This window comes from Camellia sinensis, chromosome 8 (genome assembly GCF_055761805.1).
Source record: "Camellia sinensis isolate YWXY chromosome 8, ASM5576180v1, whole genome shotgun sequence".
Classification (NCBI taxonomy): Eukaryota; Viridiplantae; Streptophyta; class Magnoliopsida; order Ericales; family Theaceae; genus Camellia; species Camellia sinensis.
The window spans coordinates 126,138,190-126,161,768 of NC_138968.1; the positions used below are offsets into that span (position 1 = coordinate 126,138,190).

Genomic DNA, 23,579 nt, shown 5'->3' on the forward strand with positions numbered 1-23,579 from the left:
ACTTGGGATTTTTGACAATTACAAGAACCTCTCCTATAGTTTCAATTATAACAGAAAATTCTAACATTGTCAAAATTCTTTCCTCCCCTTAATTTAAGCCAAACAATGTTAACTTGGTTATGCAAATGACCATAATACCCTTTACACTTAATACCCTTTAATTGTAATTTACTATATATTAAATTATCATTTTATTTCACACAATTTTTTTATTTTTTTATTTTTGTATTTCCTTGACTTTGCTTTTTTTTTTTTTCTACTATAAGTTTTGAACTTTTATAAGTTACAAATAAAATAAAAAATCAACCATTAATGAAATTAAGAAAGAATATCTATGTTTCTTATTTGAACTAATTTTGAGATTTAATTTAATAAAAATAATTTAAATGAAAGAAACAAAGATGGAGATATTCATTTTAGATGTAATAAATAACAAATTATTTTATTATTTTATTATTTTTAAATAATTTATTTCTTCAAGTAAAATTCTATTTTAATTAGATGTAAGAAATGACAAATTAAATAGTTTATTATTTTCAAATAATTTCTTTATCTTTCATTCCCTATCATCTAATTTTAATTTATTGTAATGTGATTAGATATTTTTTTCACTTTCATATTTATTTTTAAAATTTTTATTTTTAAGGTGAGAAATATTGACTTATTTTTTTAATGATAATTAAAATTTCAGAATAAGATAAGATTGCGAAAAGATAAAATGATAATTATATATATATATATATATATTTATGAGGTAACATTTGGTAATTTTTATAAGTCAATTTTTTTAATTATAAATATGAAATGTTATTATGTTTATTTTTCTTAAAAAATATTTAATACACAAATATGTTTACAAAACAAAAGAAAAATTCATGTTTCGTAAGTTGCTATGGTATTAGGTAATGTTAGCAAACATTAATGAGAAAAAATGATGAAAAAAATTGAGGAAAAAACATAGAGAAGAGAACAAATAATAATAATAATAATAATAATAAAAAATTATATGGTGTTGCTATTTGCTGCAGTGACACTACGAAAAAACGAATGAGATGGATAATTTCTCCAAATATATATTTTTCATGCGAAAAAAAAAATCGAATACCTATATATATTTTTAAATTTTTATTCAAACTATAATTTCTCAAAATAATTATTTATAAAATTAGTGGTCTTTTTTAAAAAATAAAACATCTTTTATATTTTGTTTCGTAATTTTCAAATAAATGATTGTATTTAATATAGTATAAGGTTTAACGGTGATCAATTTATTAGCTCTTTTATTTTTTATTTCTTATTTTTTTTAGATAAGGTAATGTTTAGTTATTCTGTTATATATATACTTATCTTAACAATTTAGAATTTTTTAAAATATTGTATAGAATTTAATAATTTTGTTTAAAATTATTAAAATAATGCACGTGTCTTTATTAATTTTTATAAAATCTCTGGAGAGGCGTGTGAAATTTACTATTTGAATATATATGGACAATCTTAATAATTTTTACTCATAATACATGACATTAACATAACGTCATCATATTTTGTTAAATAAATTAATAAAAGATTAACGGTGGGAGAATTTTAATAATAACTTCAAAAGAAAGCGTGATTTTTATGATTATTAATTTTTTTTTAAAAAATCCTTGTAATTATCGAAAATGTCAAAGAAGCGAGTATAATTTACCTAAAACTACCACACAATTAACAAGCAAATGGGTATAAATCGAGATATTTTACAGCTAGAGAGAGAGAGAGATCTGATGGGTATGTGTTGGGGCTGAAACGGGTCGGGTATGGTCGAACCGGGCCCACAAAAGAGCATTAATGGCCTAGCAGAAATGAAAAGAAAAAGATGAACAAGATCTGAGTGTGTATATGGTTTCATCTTCCTCTTTCCTATTTCCTCTCGAGCTCAATCTGGACCTCCATTGAAGAAGAATCATCTCAAGAGTAGGAGCTTTATCGAATCCACTCAATTCATTCAATTTTCCGGTATCTTCCTTCGCATTTGATTTAGCTCACACAAAACTAGATTTACAATTTCGCAGTGTTTAACATTTACGTGTTTGAATATACATTTATACATACATCTATGCATATGTATATGTATATGTGTATATGGACACACTTGTGTGTATGTATATGTGGTTAAAATAGGGGGAGAATCTTTTTTGCTATGATCATATGCTTGGTATTAGAGATGCCTAAATTATTAGTTTCAGGAGAGAGTAAATTTATGCTGATTTTGTTGGATTTTTTTTTTTTAAAAAAAAAAAATTTAATTTTTTTTTGAATTTTCAGATTTGAGCTCTGGGGTGGCCTCTGTACGCTGCAGTAGAGTTCAGATCGGGTTGTTGCAGTGTATGGCATTTTTCGGGACTAGTTCGGATTTGAATTTCTGATTACAATTATTCACTTTCAAGGGGTTTTTGTTTGGATTTGCTGAAATAATTGAAACCTTGAAGAGTTTCTTAGTAGGAACTGTGAATCTAAAAACCCTTTTGGTTTCTGGGTTTTTATTTCTAGTGGGTGAAACCCTAGAAATGGTTTGAAGTTGTTGGAAGATGTGGAAATTTTTGAATAGTTTGAATTGTAGAAGAAAAATGGGAAAAACGATAGCTTTGTTCAAGTAATAGAAAGGAAAAGAATCAATGGAAGATTGGTCAAAGTATGCTCACAGTCCTGCTCATTCGGCAGTTGCACGCCGTGACTATGCTACCCTCAAAAACATTATCTCGACCCTCCCTCGGCTGGCAAAAGCCGGCGAAGTTAATACTGAAGAGGAATCTATTGCTGCCGAGCTTCAAGCTGATGCTGTATCGGCAGTTATTGATCGGCGAGATGTTCCGGGCCGTGAGACCCCTTTGCATCTTGCAGTGCGCCTAAGGGATCCGACCTCTGCTGAGATTTTAATGGCGGCGGGTGCTGACTGGAGTCTCCAGAATGAGAATGGCTGGAGTGCTCTCCAAGAAGCGGTTTGCTCCAGAGAGGAAAATATTGCTATGATCATTGCTCGGCATTACCAGCCTCTTGCCTGGGCCAAATGGTGCCGTAGGCTTCCTCGCATTGTCGCTTCTGCAACTCGAATTCGTGATTTTTACATGGAGATAACCTTCCATTTTGAGAGCTCCGTGATTCCATTCATCGGTCGCATTGCCCCATCTGACACTTATCGAATTTGGAAGCGTGGTTCCAATCTTCGTGCTGATATGACCCTTGCTGGCTTTGATGGGTTCCGAATTCAACGGTCTGATCAGACTTTCCTATTCCTTGGAGATGGATATTCTTCTGCAGATGGGAATATCTCTTTGCCTCCTGGCTCTTTGATTGTGCTTGCTCATAAAGAGAAAGAAATCACAAATGCTTTGGAGGGTGCTGGTGCTCAACCGACAGAAGCTGAAGTTGCCCACGAAGTGGCTTTGATGTCTCAAACTAACATGTATAGGCCAGGTATTGATGTCACTCAGGCTGAACTGGTTTCCCATCTAAATTGGAGGCGGCAAGAGAGGACTGAGATGGTTGGGAATTGGAAGGCCAAGGTCTATGATATGCTTCATGTGATGGTGAGTGTTAAATCAAGGCGGGTCCCTGGTGCTATGACAGATGAGGAGCTTTTTTCTGCGGATGATGATGAAAAGTTAGGACATGAAGGTGACTATGATGACGTATTGACAGCTGAAGAAAGGATGCAGTTAGATTCTGCGCTTCACATGGGAAATTCAGATGTTCTATGTGAGGATGATGAACATGGGATTCAGGATGGTCATGAAAACGGCGATTCCTTTGAAAGTTGTGAGCCCAATGGTGTTACGAAAGAGAGGAAGAGTTGGTTTGGTTGGAATAAGAAAGGTTCAAAACTTGGAGGTGATGATCCTGAGGATTCAAAAATTTTGAAGAAGTTCTCAAAGTTGGGCCCAGAAGGTAGCAGCCAGCGAGCCAATGACAGTCGAAGATCATCTTCTGACATTCCCAGGGAGGATGCAGCGGACACTAAAAAGAACAAAGATAAAAGCAGCAAGAAGAAAAAGAAGAAAGGGACCACAAGTGAATCTAAGAGTGAAAGTGAGTATAAAAAGGGTTTAAGGCCTGTTTTGTGGCTGACCTCAGATTTCCCTCTAAAGACAGAAGAACTCTTGCCTTTACTTGACATCTTAGCCAACAAAGTGAAAGCTGTTAGGAGACTGAGGGATCTTTTAACTACTAAACTACCTCATGGCACATTTCCTGTTAAGGTAGGTACCTCGCCCACTCTTTTTCTTTTTCAGTGGATGGTTGTAGTGTTTCCTGCCACTAATATAAAAATTCTATAACCATGAGTTTGAACTAGCCTTATTTTCTCATCTCTAGATGGATGGAGTAGGATCCACTGAAAATGCTCAATTTGTTCCACTACGTCTATAGGTTTGAGCATGTGGTGAGTATATTTGATGAATGTAGCAGTACTCGTGCTTGTAGAATCACCCGATGAACTAAATAAACCAAACTTGATGGGTTACTTCCAGTTTTGATATCAATAATATGCTCTCTATAATGAATTAAAATCCAAAGGAAATATGAGTTGCAACTTTAAGTTGGCTAACATCAGTTAAGGTATACGAGTAGGACATATGAATAGTAGTTGTCTAGTATTCGTTGTGCTTGATATAATTTCTCAAACAAAATATTGAGGAACATGTCTTGGATTTAGTTTTCTCTATGTAGAAATAATTTTGGGCTTATGCATATGAATATATTCCTGCCACTTTTCATTGTTGTGATGTGTAGCTTAAACCTTGTTTTTATGTATCTTTGGCCTTTGGCCTTTGCCCTCTATCTTTCATGTAGTTTTTTGCTTTCGTTGATTATTAATGAATTTTTTTGGCCATACCCTTACACAAATATTATTTTTGTTTCTCTGTGTTGTATGAACAATTGCCATTGTATTTCAGATCTGAATATAATTCATTGGGTTTGTCAGAACATGTTTTATACGCTGCTCATGCAATTGTGGCTATACTGTAAAAACCTTACACCTTCAGAATTATTAGCAATAGGCCTTGAATTGGTACATTTTTTCTTTCGGTGTGGTATGAACAATTGCCATTGTGTTTTAGATTTGAATATGCTTCATCTAATTTTCCAGAACATGATCCATTACCCTGATAATGTGAATGTGGCTAGACTATAGAAACCTTTACACATCTTGAATAATCAGCATCTGCCTTGGGGGCTGACTGTTTAAATTCTAGTTCTCTAGAAAATTATGAATATAGGTAAAAAAAATAGAAAAGAAAAAAAAATGAAAAAAAGAAAAAGAAGATATTGTATTGACATTATAGTTCTCAAACTGAATTATGTTTTTCTCTGTAGCAAAAAAGAATCCTCACAACCAGCCCTTTGTCCTGACCTATGAAGCACCGACACTTTTCAAAATAAGTGTTGTATCCATGTCGGACACATTGACACTTTGGGGACACGTATGGGACACACCACATGGCGTGTCCCCTTATTTAATTAATTTATTTTCAGGGAATATACCGAGGATACTTCGGGGACACACTAGGGATATGACAAGTTGTCTTTTTCTCAATTTTAGTTAGTGTTTTTGATGAATGTCAAATGTCGAATGTATATTATTTTTTTCTTAAATTTAAATACTTAATAGATCATTCATAAAAAAAGATATAAACTGTAAGTGTTAATTTGAAAGTTTTTTTTTAATAAAAAAAATAAAATTAGAATTAGTTTTTGTTAATATTGATTTTTGTGGATGTAATATTAATCTAGATAGCAAATAAAAATATATGAAACCATATTTTATTGCCGTGTCCCTACTGTGTCCGTGTCCGTGTCCGTGTCCGTGTCCCCATATTTTTGAAATCGCCATGCTCCCGTATCCGCATCCGTGTCTGTGTCTACATCCGTATCAGTGTCCGTGCTTCTTAGGTCCTTATGAGTTGTGTTTTTACCTTGACAGCATGAAATCTCTTCTTTACCTCATTTATCATTTTCCTTCATTACTCTTCCTTTTCAAACAATAACTCCTGTATTTTACAAACTGGTTGATAAATCTTGTTGTAAGATTATTCGCCTTTGTGTTCTTACTAGCTTTCTAAAGTGGGTTACAGTTCTGCTCTAAGGAAGACTTCAAAGCGGTTAATATTTGTGTAACCCCTTCTAAATTCCAGTTATGCTCTAGGAAGCTTGCAAAGTGGTTGGTATTTGTTTTACCTCTCCTAAACTCCTGGCTGAGAAACCTTGATATAGCAGTTTACTCTGTGCAGACACATTAGTCTCTATGACCCTAGTTTGCTCATGGAGTTTTGGATCTCTGGTAATGTTACAGGCACTGTTATCATAGTAGAGAGGGATGAGTGTTTGTGTGGAAAGGTAAAGCACTCTGATGCAGTATGTAGATGTTCAATATTTAGCTCACGCGCAACAACTTTCCATCACCCGAGTGCTTAATTTATGATTTAGGCCTTGTTTGTCATGACCTAAAAAAGTCAAAAAGTTAAAAAGTCACTATCCTATTTAAGTTACATCATCTTATTTAAGTCACATCACCTCTCAATCACATCACTTCAAACCTAACCCATATTTCATATAAAGTCAAAAAGTGCACTTATTTTCACTTCAAACCTAACCCATATTTCATATAAAGTCAAAAAGTGCACTTATTTAGATCATCTCAAACGGCCCCTAATTAATTAATATCCTTTAATGTTTAGTATATATTTATTTATTATTATTGTTTTTCTTATTTTATTAAAGTTTTGAGTTTCTTATTTTATTAGGGTGGTTAGCTTATAAATAGGAGGCTTGGCATAGTATTAGGCAGGCTTGAATTAATGAAATTGAGTGTTGTTTAAGGCTATGGTCTTTGTGTGATTAGGGGAGTGGCCCTTGCCTATGTTCTACATCACATGTGTGGAAATAATATTACAAGTTGAATGAAGGGAGCTTGGGTGAGGGAAAGGGGGTTTGGGTGTTCAGAGGTTGGGTATTTTCAACAAAACTCTATTGTGCAAGTGACTGAAGAGATTTGTATGAGAGGGATATATTTTGGATAATCGTGGAGACAACCAAGAATCGTATTTCTTGGGGTGATTGTTTTGGAAGTGACCATATCACATGTGTGGGCTTTGGAAGGAGTATCCATAAAAAATGGGATGCCCTTTTCAAATTTGCTAGTTTCAAGGCAGGGAGGGGTGATAGGGCGAAGTTTTAGTGATACAAATGGTGTGGAGGTGATGAATTGGAGAGATCCTTTCCTTTCCTTTTTCTTGTTGATTCGGATAAAGAATGCTCTGATGGTGGATTATATTTGGGGTGGAGGTAATGATATTTTCTGGATGTTGGATTGAGAAGGAATGTGCAAATTTGGGAAGTGGAGTAGTTGACTGATTTGCTCAACATGCTTTATGGGATTAGGGGTGTTGGGAATGGTCAAGATTTGTTGTGTGTTTGTGGAATCCGGCCCATGAGAAGATCCTTTTGATTGATAATCTAATTAGGAGGTGACAAATTATTATAAATTGGTGATGCTTTTGCAAGAGTGATGGTGAATCGGTCCTCATTTGCTTACCCTAATGTGGATAGCAATTTGTAGGGGTTGGTTTTTGGGACCTTTTGTGATGGAGTCTATGTTTCATAGAGATATGGCAGGGGTTATGCTTGGTGGTGGGGAGAAAGGGTAGGGAAGTGAAGCGAAGGCAGATGGCATGATGTCTGGCTTCTTTGTGTTTAATGTGGCTTTTATGGGGGAAGTGAAACAAGAGGAAATGGTGTAGAGGAGACTTTGCATAGGCTTAAGAGCTTCTTTTAGGCTATTGTTGGATGTTAGAAAAGTTTTTTCAAACCATGATCAAACTATAGATTTGTTGATTCTATTACTTTTGAGAATCTATAGGCGTCTTTTTTTTTTTTTTTTTTTGTTGTCGTCGTCGTCTTTTGAGTGTATATGCTTCTTTTGCTAGAGTGGCTAAGGTTAGGGTGATTCTATTTACAACATAAAAACATCTCGTTTCATTTTTTATTACAATTTTATTCCTACTTAAATTTACTAAAAATAATCGAACTCAAAAAATCCAAAACCCTAATTTCTCATTACACCCACCACTTCCCCACCCTCTCTTCCAGTCCACCACCACTGTTGATGCTCACAGCCACCCCTCCACACCCCATTGGTAGCCGCCATCGCCACCACCCCCAACTCCTCCCCTCTTTTGCTACCCCCTTTTTTCCTCCTCCAACTCCTACCTTGAACCCTAAATGTGAAAACCGCAGATCTGTGGATAAGGGGTTGCAGTGGGAACAGGGCTGGTTAGGGGGTCATAGTGGGAGTTAAGATGTTTTAAAGCCATTATTTTCTCAGTGACTATGGTATAGTGATTGTAGGCTGATGAATCAAAGATGGGTTAACTGGTGATGATAGTGTTGACATTATATATACACACGTGTGTGTGTGTGTGAGAGAGAGAAAGAGAGAGAGAGAGAGCATTGTCTGTGCTGTACCGAATCATGATTCATCTTTTCTGACATAATTACTTTTGGTGGATTGCACAGAAAGTTGCCATCCACTTAGTAGTTTATAGAAGGCTATTGAAACTCTTCTTTTTGGAAAAGTTTTTTTATTTTTGTTTATGTATCCGCTTGTCTTAATTTGACTAACGAAATGGCCTTTGATAGGGCTGCGTGGAGAAGAAGGATTCATGTAACCGATCCCATTTGATGGGACTTAAGGCTTGGTTTGGTTTGGTTATGTATCCGCTTGTTTCCTTTTTGAAGTAAAATAAGAGAGTGGAAATCATGGACAGATACTAATGATACTAATCACCTTGAAGTGGTTGTCTACTTCTATGATTGCTTCATGCTCATTATGGTTGTTTGTTTCCTATAGGTATTTTTAATGGAAACTGCTTTTAGAAAACTGTACTCATCTGCTCTTAAAAACTACACATCTGGAGCTTGGTTTACCCCAATTGTACAAAAATTTTAAAAATGATTACAGTTTTTTGAAGTTCACGCACTTTGAAGTAGCTTGAAATGTGAAATATAGCTTGCATATGTGAAAATTAGGTGGCACCAACTCAGAGACACAGAAACTTGCTCCAACCTGCTTTAGATACAAATGCCAGCTTATGAATCTACAAATATTATTCGGTTTAAAGAGGAAGTCTTCTGTTTACACTTTTAATTTGGAAGTGTTTTGATTATATGTTTTACACATTTTTTGAAACAATAATTGAGAAATTGATCTTGCAATCGTCAAGTTAGATCCATAGCATATGGTTACTTCTGTTTATTTTCTGTTGACCCATCTCAAATTTTTGTGTGTGTGTGTGTGTCTCTATTTCACCTTTCAAAAACTGAAAAAATTTGTTCATTGTCGCAGAGACACTTAGGGCCATGTTCCTGATGAACATGTCTTTATTTTCTAAAAATTGAACTTGTAAATAATCCTTGCTTCAATTGCAACCATAATGGTTCGGAAGGTAGCTTAAATGGCCTATGCACTCCGGCAAAGCATAAATATGCATCTTTCAATCCAAACAGATTTGATAAGATTTATCTATAATAATATCATTTCTACTGCATTCTAGCATGGGCTTTTAGACTAAAATAATTCCTGTTTTCCGCAACTGCAGCTTGCTATTCCTATTGTTCCAACCATTAGGGTTCTCATTACTTTTACGAAGTTTGAGGAGCTTCAACCAATGGAGGAGTTCTCAACCCCTCCCTCCAGTCCCATACATTTCGAAGACACCAAGGCCAAGGAATCCGAGGGGTCCACATCATGGATGTCATGGATGAAAGGAAGCCGAGGTGGGCAATCAAGCGACGGTGAAAGCCGCAGCTTCAGGGATGAGACTGACCCTTTTAACATACCATCCGACTATGCATGGGTCGATGCCAATGAGAAGAAGCGCCGAATGAAGGCCAAGAAAGCCAAAAGCAAGAAACATAGGAAACAACTATCGGCAACTCGAAGCGGGGATGGTGGACGCGAGGATTTGGAAGAATAGCGGCAGGAGACATTCGAATTGATACGTTGCCGCTTCGGGATCATTTGCAAGATGGAGATGTGGTAAAAAGACCATTCCTTGCATTCTGGCCTTTATTCTTGTGCCCTTTAGATTTGGATGCGATAGAATATGACTTGTTAGGGGATTGATTGTTTCTTGTTTCCAAAGAAGAAGATCACTATCTTCGTTCCATTGTTGTATTGTTATGTGACGTGAAATTTGGGAGGAGCAAAATATTCTTGTGTTCTTTTTTAATAGCTTGTCTTTGTTCTAGTTTTTCTCAAACCTCATCTCCATGTATCTACTACTATATCTGTTTTACATTTTTGATTGGATTATTCTTCTTAATCCTCAGACTAGTTAAGCACCTTAACTCATAAATGTGCGGTTGCGGCTCTAGGAATTTGTCTTACGCGGTGGGTCATTCAAACTTTTCTTACCCATAGAATTGAATTACATCAAAGGAACCTCTATTATTTTGTGTGTATCTAACCAGTGGATTTAAACAACCACCACGAATTGAGTTGAGTTATAGGCGTGGTTCTGGCTATATGGACTACGTCTTTTGACCTAATTGGTTATAGGGTCATGATTGAGACCCCCTCCAATCACCACCCTTACTATCCCTACACACACGTGGCGGGTGGTGATTGGAGGAGAAGGAAAAAAAAGAAAATGAGAAAGAAAAACTGACCAATCATGTTAAGAGAGGGTCAAAGGGGGTGGGAGGGAAAGGGGGTACGAAACATTATTGTTGGTTATATTCCTTACCTGAGGACCAAATTGGTTGTTTGGATGGTAAAAATTTGTAACAGGGGTATCTGATGCTGTTCCTGTTACGATATGGCCTGATGGGATCATTTAAACTTTTTTTATGGTGTTATTGTAAGGGGTATTGACCTAGAAATTCTAAAATTATAATCAGAGTAAATTACAAACATACATCTTGAAATTTGTTTAAAGTATAGATTGTGTTCTGTGATTTAAGAAATTACAAATATCTTATTGTCAGAATTTTTTATTTAACAGACTTAATTAAAAAAATAAAATTCTTAATTACTCTTCTATAGAATAATAAAATTACCCAAAATTTTCAGATTCTCTCCTTTTGTAACTTCTGTTAGCATAGATAATAGAAAATGCTGAGGTAATCAAAGATAATCCCAAAAATGCCAATAATGCCCTCAGGGCTCTTGAACCCAGCTATATATACCCAAGGCAATATCTCATCTTCAGAACCAAGCACAACACACAGAACTGAAAGTAGATAAAGCACAAGACAGAACTCCACAACCAAGCACAACACAGGTATGCTACCATTCACATTCACATTAAATAATTATTTAAAAAAAAAAAAAAATCAAGCCCATACTCCACAGTCCAACCCAAGTTCCAAATAGAGCAAAGTCAAGCACAATAATGCAATATATGTTTTAAAAATGCATTATAACTCTCACATTCCATAAAATGTAGGATCATATGGATATGTCATCATCAAGTAATGGAGGGGGGGTGATCAAGTATAGAAGTAAGATTGTGGGAGCAAAGCAGCAATTAAAGTCCTTGAATCAGAGAAAAACAAAGGCAAATTGTATTATTTATGCCCACATGGGAAATGCTCTTTCTGGGACCGGTGCAAACCAGTAAACTCATTTGTGGGAGGACAAATGATGATGGAAGACACTGAAGCTGCTGTTAACAGACACACTCTACCCTATGAAGAAGATACCACTACAGTGAATTTAATGAACCAATAGGGGCTATGCAAACAAGGATGCAAGTACTTGAAGCAAACATGGGATTTATGAAGATAGTAATGATCATGAATGTTGTATTATGTTTGATTTCCTTGATGGTTGCCCTGAAAATGTAATAGGAATTGCTAGGACTTTAAAGCTTTTGTAATGCTTTGTAAGAATGTTTTGTAATGGATCTTATGTGATCATCAATATATAAGTATGATGCAGCTGTTTGACTATACATCATTCCATTACATTCCCAAAATATAAATGTAAACACCAAGTGTGCACTATACATCATTCCATTACATTTTGTACTAGCTGCTATGTCCACTAGAAAAATACAAAAAATGGAACATTGTCTTCATGGTCTATGCTTACTATTTCATGTCCACTACAAAAATACAAAAAGTGGAACATGATCTTCACTAATTGTGCACTAAAGCAAAATGTATTATATACCTTAAAGTTATGATAAGTATTTGTACCAAAAATATCGTCATCATCGTAGCTAATTCATTTGCAAGAAACAATGAAACAAACAAAAAGAACCACTTTTGGATGCATGCTATGTGAAAAAAAAAAAAAAAAAAAAACTTACATGTGCATGCTAAAGTAATGTAATAGGAAGACTAAACAAATATGAAAAACTTATACTCAAATATGCTTGGCATTGGCCTTACCCCTGCCTCTTCCAGTTGATTTTTCCCTCCCAGATGAACTGCCCCTTCCAACTGAATTTCCCCTTACAGAACCTCTACCCCTATCAGTAGTGATGTCATTGCCCCTACTAGTAGTTCTATCACTACCACTAGCTCCACCCCTTACTGGACCTCTTTGGCAGGTTCTCCTATTGTGTCCAAATTGCATGCACCATTTGCATCTCAAGGTACTAGACCTCTTGCTTTGACTTGTTCCAGCTGGAGGCTCATGAGCAGCCCTCTTCCTAGCATTCCTTGGCCTTCCTAGCAATCTTTTTAGAGGTGGAGGTTGTAAAGGGTCCCCTGGTATAAGTGTCCAGTTGGTATGGTCTAAGATGAGATGTATTATCCCACAATTAGCTGTCAAGTAAGTTTGCTTAGAGTAGTATGGGTGGAAAAAATCTTCTAAGGTCAATCTATTATGAGAAATTGCAGCCACAACATGTTTGCATGGGACCCTAGAAATTTCCCACTCTCTACATACACAAGTCATCATGCCAAGACGGACAAAGTGATTCACCCCTTCATTATCCTTCAACTCATACTCATGACCTCCTGCATACTCTACTCTACAATATCTTGACCATTTCAGTGTGACCTGAAGTTGTTTCTTAATGTTCAAAGTGACATTAGACTTCCATTGTAGAGCCTTCTAATATCTCATGTGCAACTTACCCATCAACTTGCACCTTATGTTCTCCAACATGATTAAAATAGGCTAACATCTCATATTTCCCAACCAATTGTTGAAGGACTCTGTCATGTTATTTGTGATGTGATCAGTCCTTATTCTACCATCAAATGCATGCCTAGCCCTTTCTTCAACTGGCACTTTTTGCAACCATATGAAAGCCTCATTTGATATATCCTTGATGGCTTGCATAGCCTGCTCATACTCCCTCTGATTATATGCCCTTGCTGCCTTCTAGAATTGCTTCCTCAACATCAATTCAGGAAATTTTGCTTTAAAATTGTTGAATAAGTGCATGCAACATCTTCTATGAGTAGCCTCCAGTATAATGTCACTCACAATCTTGTCAAGGCCCTATACACACAAACAATGAAACATTAATAACCATTACAAGTATACAATTAGAGGATAATGCATTATGTAAATTAATTAGTTGTTCAACAAGTAAGTAAATTACCTTTTGCTGATCAGACATTACCTTTTGCTGATCAGACATGATGGTCTATGGCCTAGAAGGCTGTGCATCTTGTATGATTGTTCTCAAGTTCTCCAAAAAGAATGTCTAGTTGTCCTTACATTCACCATTCACTACTGCTAATGCTAATGGAAACAAACCATTATTTCCATCTAAGGCAACTGCTGAAATTAACACTCCAACATAGGGACCCTTCAAGTGACAACCATCCACCCCTATGAAGGGCTTACATCCATCAATAAACCCTTTTTTCATTGCCTCAAATGATATGAAGATTCTTTGGAACAATGGATATTGAGGAATAGGAGTAGGGTCTGGTTCTTCTTCATCTTCTGAGACTGGGGTAGGAGGCAATCCATAATTTATGACAGCTAAGCTACTAGGGTTTGCTTTCTTAATTTCCTCAACATATGTTGGCAGCAACACATACTCGCTGCCATGATCACCCTCTAGCTCCTCCTTGCACTTCCTTTTGGCTCTATGCAATTGCATTCTTGAGGCCTCAATCCCATAAAGTTTGTTAAGCTTCACTAGCATAGTGTCTAACCCCATGTGTGGATTCTCCTTAAAACTATCAACCAATTTCTTGGCAATCCAAGTTGATGTTGCTTCACTATTTAGGTTCATCCTACTGCATGTGTGATTAGGTACCAAGGTTTTGATCTTGTAAGTGATCCCATCTGGAAGAGGAGATGCATGAATTCTCCAAGGGCATCCCTCAGCAACACAATGGCCTATCACTCTGAATTTCTCATTTTTGTCCCTAACTATCTTGAAACCAGCCTGAACTGTATAGTCCCTCAATCTAGCTCTGAAGCTATGCACATCTGGAAAAATCATTCCCTTTTCCAGTATAACTTCTCCTTCTTGATTCAAATATGGCTTTTTTCCATTGTAAGTACTATCAAATTGGTTGCCTGGATACCTTATCTCTTCATCATCCATCTAGTTTACTTCACCATCAAATTCATCATCACTACTAGAATATCTTACTTCATCATCACCAGATTGGTAATCACTAAGTCCATCATCTTCATTAGACTTTTCATTATCCTCATCACTCAAACTGACAGTGCCATTTGATTCATGTTCACTATCAACACTTGCATTCCAATCCCTATCCTCGTCACTAAACCCATACACATTGTCCTCATTATACTCTTCATTTACCTCTATAGTGTGCACTCCATGAACTCCACTATTTCCATCTCCACTATTGTTATCTCCAGCATCATTTCTACCTCCACCATCTTCTTTTCCAATACAATATGCAATATCTACATATAAGTTAATTGTTTTACTTTTACCTTGCACATAAAATATATCCAACACATCAAGATCATTTTCTATTAATCTTCTATTCTCAGTACCGGGCATATCACAATGCAATGTGATAGCTATTGCTTCACTATAATCAATGTGAGAGAGGACTGTTTTAGTCACATCCTTCAAGGCATCAATGTAGCAATACATATTTGGGTCAATATCATATATTCTGCCCACTTTGCCTTTGTAGTTGATGATTAAATCAAAATAAGAGAATCCAACCATACTGTGATCATAATGAGTAACAGTTAATTATAAAAATACTACTCCATTCAACAATTACTCATCCAAATGTAACAAAATTGAACTAATATCAGGTTACATCTAAGAAAATTCATAAGTAGCAGAAATAAAAGAAGAAAGCCCCAACTTCATAACAGAAAGAAATAAAAGCCCCAAATTTTGTAAATAAACCAAAATCCCTAATTTTCAATATTTCTTATGAGATCAAGAAAAGAAAACTATTTCTAACAATAAATTAACAATCAGAAAATATAGAATGAGAAAAAAAAAAAAACTAAATTATAGTATTTCTGACAAAAAATTAACAAAATAAACAAAAACTTTAAATTCATACAATCAGAAAATTACAACACCCCAAAATCTAACAAAAGTCCTAAATTACAATATTATTATACTAATATTTAACAAATCTCTATTTCTGAATGAAAAAATTTGGAAAAAAACATAAAAACCCTAATTTTATATTTTCGAATCAAACCTTTTAGACAAACATTTCATAAACCAAACCTATACAACCAGAAATTCCGTAAAAATGAAGAAAAACCAAACATAATCATAAACCCTAAACTCAAAAATAACATAATCGAAGTATAAAAAGTTCGAGGTCTTACCCGGAAGCCCTAAAACAACTTGTCACCAATCAATCTCTTTTACATTTTGTCCTAGCAACGGTGATCGAACCAAATCTAGGAAATTCTTCATTGTTTCTTCACTTCGATCACTCTTCTTCTAACATTTCATCTCCCTCTCTCTCTTCTTTCTCTCAGAAATTCGACTGTATTTCGGAATAGAGAGTGATTTAGGGATTTAGGCTAGAAAGGGTGTTAGACTTACTTATTTTGATGATTTATTTAATTATATTTTAATTTATTTGAAAGAGAAAAATAGAATCCAAAATTTATTTTGATGATTTATTTAATTATATTTTAATTTATTTGAAAAAAAAAATAGAATCCAAAATTTATTTTGATGATTTATTTAATTATATTTTAATTTATTTGAAAAAGAAAAATAGAATCCAAAATTTATTTTGATGATTTATTTAATTATGTTTTAAATCCAAAATTTATTTTGATGATTTATTTAATTATGTTTTAATTTATTTGAAAGAGAAAAATAGAATCAAAATTTATTTTGTCCCATTATTTCTCACCTAAACCTTTATCCTAAATGTTGTTAGAATGTATTTAATATTTGATTAAATCATGAGTTCAAATAGCTCAAAATAGAGGTTCAAACAGTCCAGTACAACAGCAGTTCAAAAGGTGGAGCACAACAGTTATAAACGGCTATAAATTCAAATGAATACAACGGCTATAAATGGCTATAAATGACTATAAGTTTCATTATATATACCAAAACCTTTAATGTAAACAAGTTACAAAAAAAATCAGAAAATATTCTTTGATCTATAATCACTCACATCTATTCTCTGAAAAATTCTCTAAGAAGTGTTCTTCAATTTTTGTTTACATCCTCTCTCAGAAATTATACACTGAGCTTTATAGTATTAAGCTCATCTTTCCTGTGTGAGATTTACAGAAAAATCAAAGCTTCATTTTATATATCTATCTTTGAGAGATAATGCTTGTAGCTTTCTGTGAAAGCAAAAACACATTCTTTTCAATCTTGTAAGAGTGTAGTACACTTAGTGTTCTTGACTTAGAAAGTCTGTGTAAAATTCATGGAGGATTGCTTCATTTGTAAAGAGGTTGCTAGCACCCCTGTGAAGCTAGAGCATAGTGAAAAATCTCAAGTGAAGCTTGAGGAGTGGACGTAGGCCGAGTTAAAGCCGATCCACTATAAATTTGTTTGTCTCTCTCTCCCTTATTTCTTTATTTTATTTAAATTGCTGTAGTTATATTTCACATTTTCATTGTGCTAAAATCATTAACTGACATAGTTGTTAGAACACTTGTTTTAATTAATTTTATTTCATTAACTATATTTATCTATTGTGCTAGTCATAATTTTTATTAGGGTATTACTAATTTTAATTGTAAAAACCTAATTCACCCCCCTTTTAGGTTGTCTTTTGGGTAACAAAGGGTATTGTTGTCTTTTCGTGCTAAAAAACAAGGGTAATAAGGTCATTTAGTATATGCAACTAATGTCGTTTGTGTCAATTTGACGGGATGGGGGAATCTGAAGAATGTCAGGTAAAGTAAGGGAGGTTTATGCAATTATTCAAACCACAGGGGAGGTTCTTGTATTTGTCAGAAACCTCATAGGAGGTGAATGTAATTTACTCCATAAATTATTAATTGAAATATATTTCTAACACTATTAAAAACTATTAATTGACTTATTGATTTATTAATAAAATGGATAATTTGTTATGAAATTAAAAATTTCAGGGAGTGTAATGTAATTTTTAAAACCTCAGTGAGTGATTCATATTTTTATCAAATTTTAAGGGGTGTATTTGTAATTTATCCTTATAACTAATAGACTAATTAGTCCTACAATTATTTTAAGGGCAAATTACCTACACCTCCCTTGAGGTTTAACGAAATTACAGATTCCCCTTGAGGTTTCAAAAATTTCATCTCGCCCCATCACAATTAACGCCGTTAACGGATATCATAAATTGACTAAAATGCCCTTTTGACTAATAAGGGCAAATTACTTACACCCCTTAAGGTTTAGCTAAATTACAGATTCCCTCCTGAGATTTAGCTAAATTATCATTTTTAAATAAGTTATGAAGTGCAAAATTAAAATGGAAATACACTTATCATATTACAAAAAATTAAGGTTTTAGAGACCAAAATTTAGAGACAAAATTATTTTAGGGGACCAATTATTTTTGTTGCGAAAATTGTCGTTATTATATTTTTAGCAACGAAAATTGAACATTAGTGATCAATTATTATCTTTTTGATATCAATTTTTTTGTCTCAAAAAATAAACCATTTTGAGACCAAATTATTTTGTTCCTAAAATTCTATTTATTATTGACATTTTCGAAATTTTATTGCTAAAAGTTTATTTTTGACTTTTTAGGGTGACCTTTTAGCGACTATCCTCACGACAATAGAAATTAGTCCCTAAATGTCTTTTGCAATAAAATTTTTATTTTTAGAGTTCAAAAAAATTGATCTCTAAAACTCTTATATGTTTTACTGTCAGATGGTGAAAATATCATAAAATTAACAAATAATTTAATAAGTTAAAAATACAAAAAATGGCTTGTCAAAAAATTCTTAGAATATGTTTGGTTTGTTTTTTAGAAATTTATTTTTAAAAAATTAAAAATTAATTTGGTTAAGAAATAAAAAATAAAAAATAATTATTAATTTTATATAATTTTATCTTTTGAGTGGTTAGAAATAATTTTTACAAATTAAATATATTTTTTCATATTTATTTTTATAAAATTAGTTTTTTTTTTTTTTAAAATTCTTTAATTTTTTTCTAAACAACAAATCAAACACGGTTCCAAAAACTTAATTTTTTTTTCATCCATCTAACGTAATTCTTTTGTAAATTTTGTTGATTTATCAAAGGAATTTCAGCAGGGGCAATATCGTTTATCAATTTATATTTTGGTAATGTCAACTAACCATTCTTAACGTTTAGTTAACAACAGTGGTTAAATTGTTATGCGAATATAACTTTGGGGGCAGGTTGTAATTTCTGAAACATCAAGAGGAAATTTGTAATTTAGTTAAACCTCAAGGGAGGTGTAGATAATTTGCCCTTATTTTAATGAACACACAAGTTTTTATTCATGTAAATTGACATATTCACCACTATTTTTATGATATGATCAATTTGAAGTGTCTCTCTTTAATTTTATTTGTTTATATCACATTTAAAAAAAATACACTAAAGATTTTTATAGTCACATTGCTAGTTTTTTTTAATTTTATTTTTTAATAATAGAAATTTTTAATAATGTAAGCCAAACGACACTTACAGAAGAGTCTATCCAACAAAGAACATACACCAAACAAAGTAAAAATAATCAAAGAAGCACCAAGGAGATAATTATGAAAATATCTAGACTCAAAGTTCATACTGCTAAGCAAAGGTCGATCATAATAGTTTGACAATAGAGTAAGGCCTCGTTTGGCAAGTGATTTTTTTAGCCAAAAAGTTAAAAAGTCACCAAAAAAATAAAAAAGGTAACAACTCATACAAAAAAGTCAAAGATTTTATTTTCTCTCTACTTTTTGCACATATTTTCGTAAAAAACCAAAAAGTCATCCCAAACATATTAGTTTTTTTTACATCACATTTTAGCCAAAAAGTTATTAAAAAAGCCTATTCCCAAACGAGGCCTAAGTTTAGGATAAAATTACAAAGTTACAACAACAGAGAAGATAAGTTTCAAATACAGTACTGATGGACTGCTAGATACAAAACCAAACGCCAAACAAACAAGATGAAATAGAAAGAAAAAAATCCTCAGTCCCAACATACCATAGACGACAGCGGATTTGACAAATTTGGTAGAGATGGTTTGTGGTGACAGGAGATCTGGTGGCGGTGCGGCGGCAGCGGCGGCGGCGCTAACGTGAGGTGGAAGAGAAGGGAGATGGCGGATCCGGTAAGGCCACGACTGGGGAAGTTGGAGAGAAAGGGAAGAGGAGAAACATAGATTCCACCATGATGGGAATGAAACCTCACAAGGAGCAAGAAGATGGAGGACGAAACTTTCATGGTTTATTGAAAACTAGAAATGCCAAAGAAAACTGAAGGAAGAGAGAGGTAGAAGAGAGGAAAGAGGCGGCTGGAGGACGGAGCCCCCTTTTCCTACCTAAAATGATGCCTAAGAGAGAAACCCTAGGAGAAGTAGAGAGAGAAGCTCTTAGTTTTTAGAAAAAGAGACACCTAATTTTTTTGATTTGGATAAATTACATTTCATATCCCATCCACCCAAAATGTAGCATGTCTATCATGGAAATCAATCTTTACGCCACATTTTAAAAATCACATTCCAAAAACAAAAAAAAAGAAAAAAGAAAAGAAAAAAAAGAAGAGCCCAACAATCAATAAGGACAAAAACATCTTAACGTGACATAATAATATATTAAAGAGATGATTGTTAAAAAAAGGTAAGAAGATAAGACATTAGGTTTAGTGGATAATTTTTAGGCGAATTACATTAATAGTCCCTATAGTTTGAGGCTCATGTCACTTTGGTCTCTGACTTTTCAATTGTAATACATTTGATCCTGAATTTTGAATTTTGTTTAAAATAAGGACAATTAAAGATACCATTGCTCAATTTCAAGGGCAAAGCTGTCAATCTGATAAAATATAAACTAATTTGACAAAAATAAATATTAAAAAAATATTTTTGAATTTTTAAAAATTATTTCTATCTATGAAAGATAAAATTATGTACAATTGATAAATCCTTTACACATTTATTTTTTTTATTTTATCAAATTCATTTTTATTTTGTGCTTGGATGATAATCATATAATAGGTGATTATTAGGTTTTTAATGCGTGATTGATACATTTAATATATGAAATTGTGGAGAAGTGATTTGGAAATATTCTAAGATCCTGAAAGACGTTCCTAATCCTCTGATTGCCACGTGAAAAAGGGATTAACACTCCGGTTGGGGGTGCCAGAATTAACACTCTGACGAACAAGTTAGTATACTCTCGTTTGCTTGTGGCTTAAGTTTCTTTAATCTGTTCACACATACCCTTCTTTGGTTGATGCTCCTCTTATTTATACTCCTCTATGATCTTGGGGGTCGAGCCCACTTTTAATCTAGCGCATAATTGCTCACTTGGCCATTCAGTCGTGTGCCTATTCTCACTCGGCCTCTTGTACGGCTGATTTTATGGCCGATTTAATTATTTGGCTTCAGGATCCCATAGGATGGAGCCGAATAGTATATATCCTGATTTTCTTCAAATTCATTTGGCTTTCCTACATGTAATATTATTCAGCTCCCACAATTTCCCCCTAAACATCCAACTAACGCTAGTTAGTCGGCATGTTTGGCCCTGAACTTGGCAAGTCAAAAATACGGCGGTTACCCTCATTCCAGCACAAGCGTCAGAACGTCTACGCTTTTTAGGAATCATTATAATTTCCCGCCCCTTCGTACGCTTCATTCATTTAATGCGATTTGAAACCGTGTTGTCCCTTCGAATGTACATTTTTTGAATACGCAAAGCTTCTTGGTTGCCTGTCAACATACCTCTTTCATTTCATGACCTCTGCCACTTCTTCCCGTTCTTCATTGTCTTCTCTACTTTTTGTAAGTTCTCCTCTTATTCATTTCGACTCCCATTTCCTTGTTTGTTTTTAGTTTAGCGTACTTCCTATACTGGCTAGGTTGGCAAAACATTTGAAAGCCCTCCTTTCTACGGATCGAGTTTTTGGTTTTCGACGCCATTTTTCGATTCCTGACGACGTCCATCTGTCACTCGTGGCAGAGAGCGTTGTTGACATGGAGAGGACCAATGAGAATACAATCATCTTTCCTCTCCTGTCAATTGCTGAAGGCGGAGTCCGTTTCCCTCTTCACTCGTTTTTGAGGGTCGTCTTTCGCCACTGGGGTCTAATCCCTTCTCAGTCTAACGTAAATTTTTACCGAATCGTAATGGGAATTGTAGAACTAAACCGACGCCTTAGGCTCAATCTTGGAATCTCTGCTATTCGGCATTGTTATGCCTTGGACAAATCCTCTGGCAGGCAAGGGCGCTATTTTCTCAGGGCTAAGGATACCGACCATCATTTGGTGACTGACAAGCGTGTTGATGATGTTATGGTCGTTATTCGACACAACTAGGAATTTGGCGAGGGCGAAGATCGCCTAGATCCTGTGCCTAGACAAAAAGGTGAACCAGGTGGTCGCATAACAACACAATTGTATTTGTTATATATTTACCTGGCTTAGATTCTATTCACTTACCATTTTATTTACGCAGGTAACGATTTGAAAAAAGTTCTCATCTCAGCTAACGACGCTGTACTTGCGCAAATCAAAACCGCGCTCCAGTTCTTTGGCGTCCAAACCTCCAAAAGCAAGGGAGGGCGGCCCACATACTTCTGAGATACGAGCCGACTTACGCTACCTTTTCGACCGCAGACAACATTCTGATTCCAAGGGGCGAACAACAGCTGACGGCGTTTACTTTCCCGAACTTCAAAAATCTTAGGGAGATTGGTCTTAAAGCTGCAGATTCAGAGCCAGCGGACGAACAAATAGCTGAAGAATTTGCTGAGCAGCTGAATCAGTCCACCTTGGATAGATCCGATAGTCTCGGGGAAGAGGTTGACGTGGCTCTAAATTTGGCTTTCGAGGAAGTCGGCTTCAATCCTCCATCCACTTCACGTCAAGCAGACGTTGCCTTTGAAGATATTTTCACCGACTTAGGGGACCTTCTCGGCGCATATCCAGAGAACATGGCTGGGGAGTCACTCACATAGATGGCTAGGAGAAAAAATACCGAGAGGATGGCTGCCCGGAGGAGGGCCGAAACCAACCGATCTGAACCTCCCGTTGTTGGAATTGAGCCTTCTCTGATTGCTCTTGTTGAAGAAATGGCTCAGATTGATACGGCCGAAACGGAGCACATTGTCGATCAACAGGATAATTAGGAGGCCGAGCACAGGGGGGAAAAATGTTCTGCCGAGCACGAGGCCTACTTTTTAGAAAACCTAACTGATAAACGGCCGCGCATAGAGGAGTCGAACCTGGTTGTGCCGTTTGTCATACAACCAAAGATAAACAACGTGCCGGTTGCTTCTGATGCGTCGGCTGTGTAAGACGCTGCTATGGGCCTTAAGCATGGCCTCCTCTATTTCTCTGCCGGTTGACAGAGCAACTTTTCGCGCAGAGCCAGACTTGTTATCCATAGCATTAGCTGCTCAATCGGTGATATTGGTATTGACCCGAGCCTTGTTTGCAGTCTTGCGTCCGTATTTTTTTTTTATTCTATTTTTTATGCCCGCAATCTTACTAATCTTTTGCTTTGCAGGTGACGGGCAAGATAGCTGAGATTGGCCGCCGTCAGCATGACGCTATTGAACAAATCGGCTTTCTCATAGCCGAAGTTGAAAATGAAAAAAGCAAGGCTATGAAAGCCTCTCTTAGAGCCGAATCCGAGGCTATGAAAGCAGCAGAAGAACGAGCTCGGGCCGATGCCGAGGCAGAAAAATCCAAGAGTTCCGACCAACTCAGGTTAGCCACCGAAGAGCGGGCGAACGCGAGCAATGACGCGCTCAAGTTAGCCAAGGAGGTGATTAGCAAACTAGAGGCCAATTTGGAAGAATCGAAGAAGGCAAAGGAAATTGCCGACTCCGAGATTTCCAAGGCATTCCAAGCCGGGAAGGACGTCGCCATAGAAAATTATGTGGAGGAAGTACCTAAGTTTGAGAATCGGGACTTCAAACACGGCTGGCTCAAAGCCCTTA

The 23,579-nt window shown here is 35.2% G+C and overlaps 2 protein-coding genes and 1 long non-coding RNA gene across 4 annotated transcripts; 1 reads left to right on the forward strand and 2 right to left on the reverse strand.

Moving 5' to 3' along the window:
- The first annotated feature begins 1,707 nt into the window (after positions 1-1,707).
- Positions 1,708-10,358, forward strand: LOC114288537 (Ankyrin repeat family protein). 2 transcript variants are annotated; one of them, XM_028232069.2, is made up of 3 exons: positions 1,708-1,995; positions 2,305-4,235; positions 9,633-10,358. In XM_028232069.2, exons 2-3 carry the CDS (start codon positions 2,655-2,657, stop codon positions 10,008-10,010), a joined length of 1,959 nt encoding a protein of 652 aa, XP_028087870.2. In that variant the 5' UTR covers positions 1,708-1,995; positions 2,305-2,654; the 3' UTR covers positions 10,011-10,358. The 2 variants fall into 2 exon arrangements, with proteins under 2 accessions (XP_028087870.2, XP_082739508.1); XM_082883382.1 differs by having other exon boundaries at positions 1,858-1,953.
- LOC145797101 (uncharacterized) lies at positions 5,231-9,633 on the reverse strand. The gene is made up of 2 exons (XR_014338185.1): positions 6,625-9,633; positions 5,231-6,572 (listed from the first exon to the last, which is right to left on the reverse strand). It is a non-coding gene; the product is annotated as an uncharacterized LOC145797101 (long non-coding RNA).
- Positions 10,359-13,703: 3,345 nt separating the features above from the next.
- Positions 13,704-14,561, reverse strand: LOC114288373 (uncharacterized). Its single transcript, XM_082885484.1, has one exon. The coding sequence runs from the start codon at positions 14,559-14,561 to the stop codon at positions 13,704-13,706; it is 858 nt and encodes a 285-aa protein (XP_082741610.1).
- Between the last annotated feature and the right edge of the window lie 9,018 nt (positions 14,562-23,579).

Excerpts from the sequence above, each read along its gene's own strand:
- LOC114288537 (XM_028232069.2), top strand. The coding sequence starts at position 2,655 with ATGGAAGATTGGTCAAAGTATGCTCACAGTCCTGCTCATTCGGCAGTT. Across the intron at positions 4,236-9,632 it reads ATGGCACATTTCCTGTTAAG|CTTGCTATTCCTATTGTTCC; the intron begins GTAGGTACCTCG and ends CCGCAACTGCAG.
- LOC114288373 (XM_082885484.1), bottom strand. The coding sequence starts at position 14,561 with ATGGATGATGAAGAGATAAGGTATCCAGGCAACCAATTTGATAGTACT.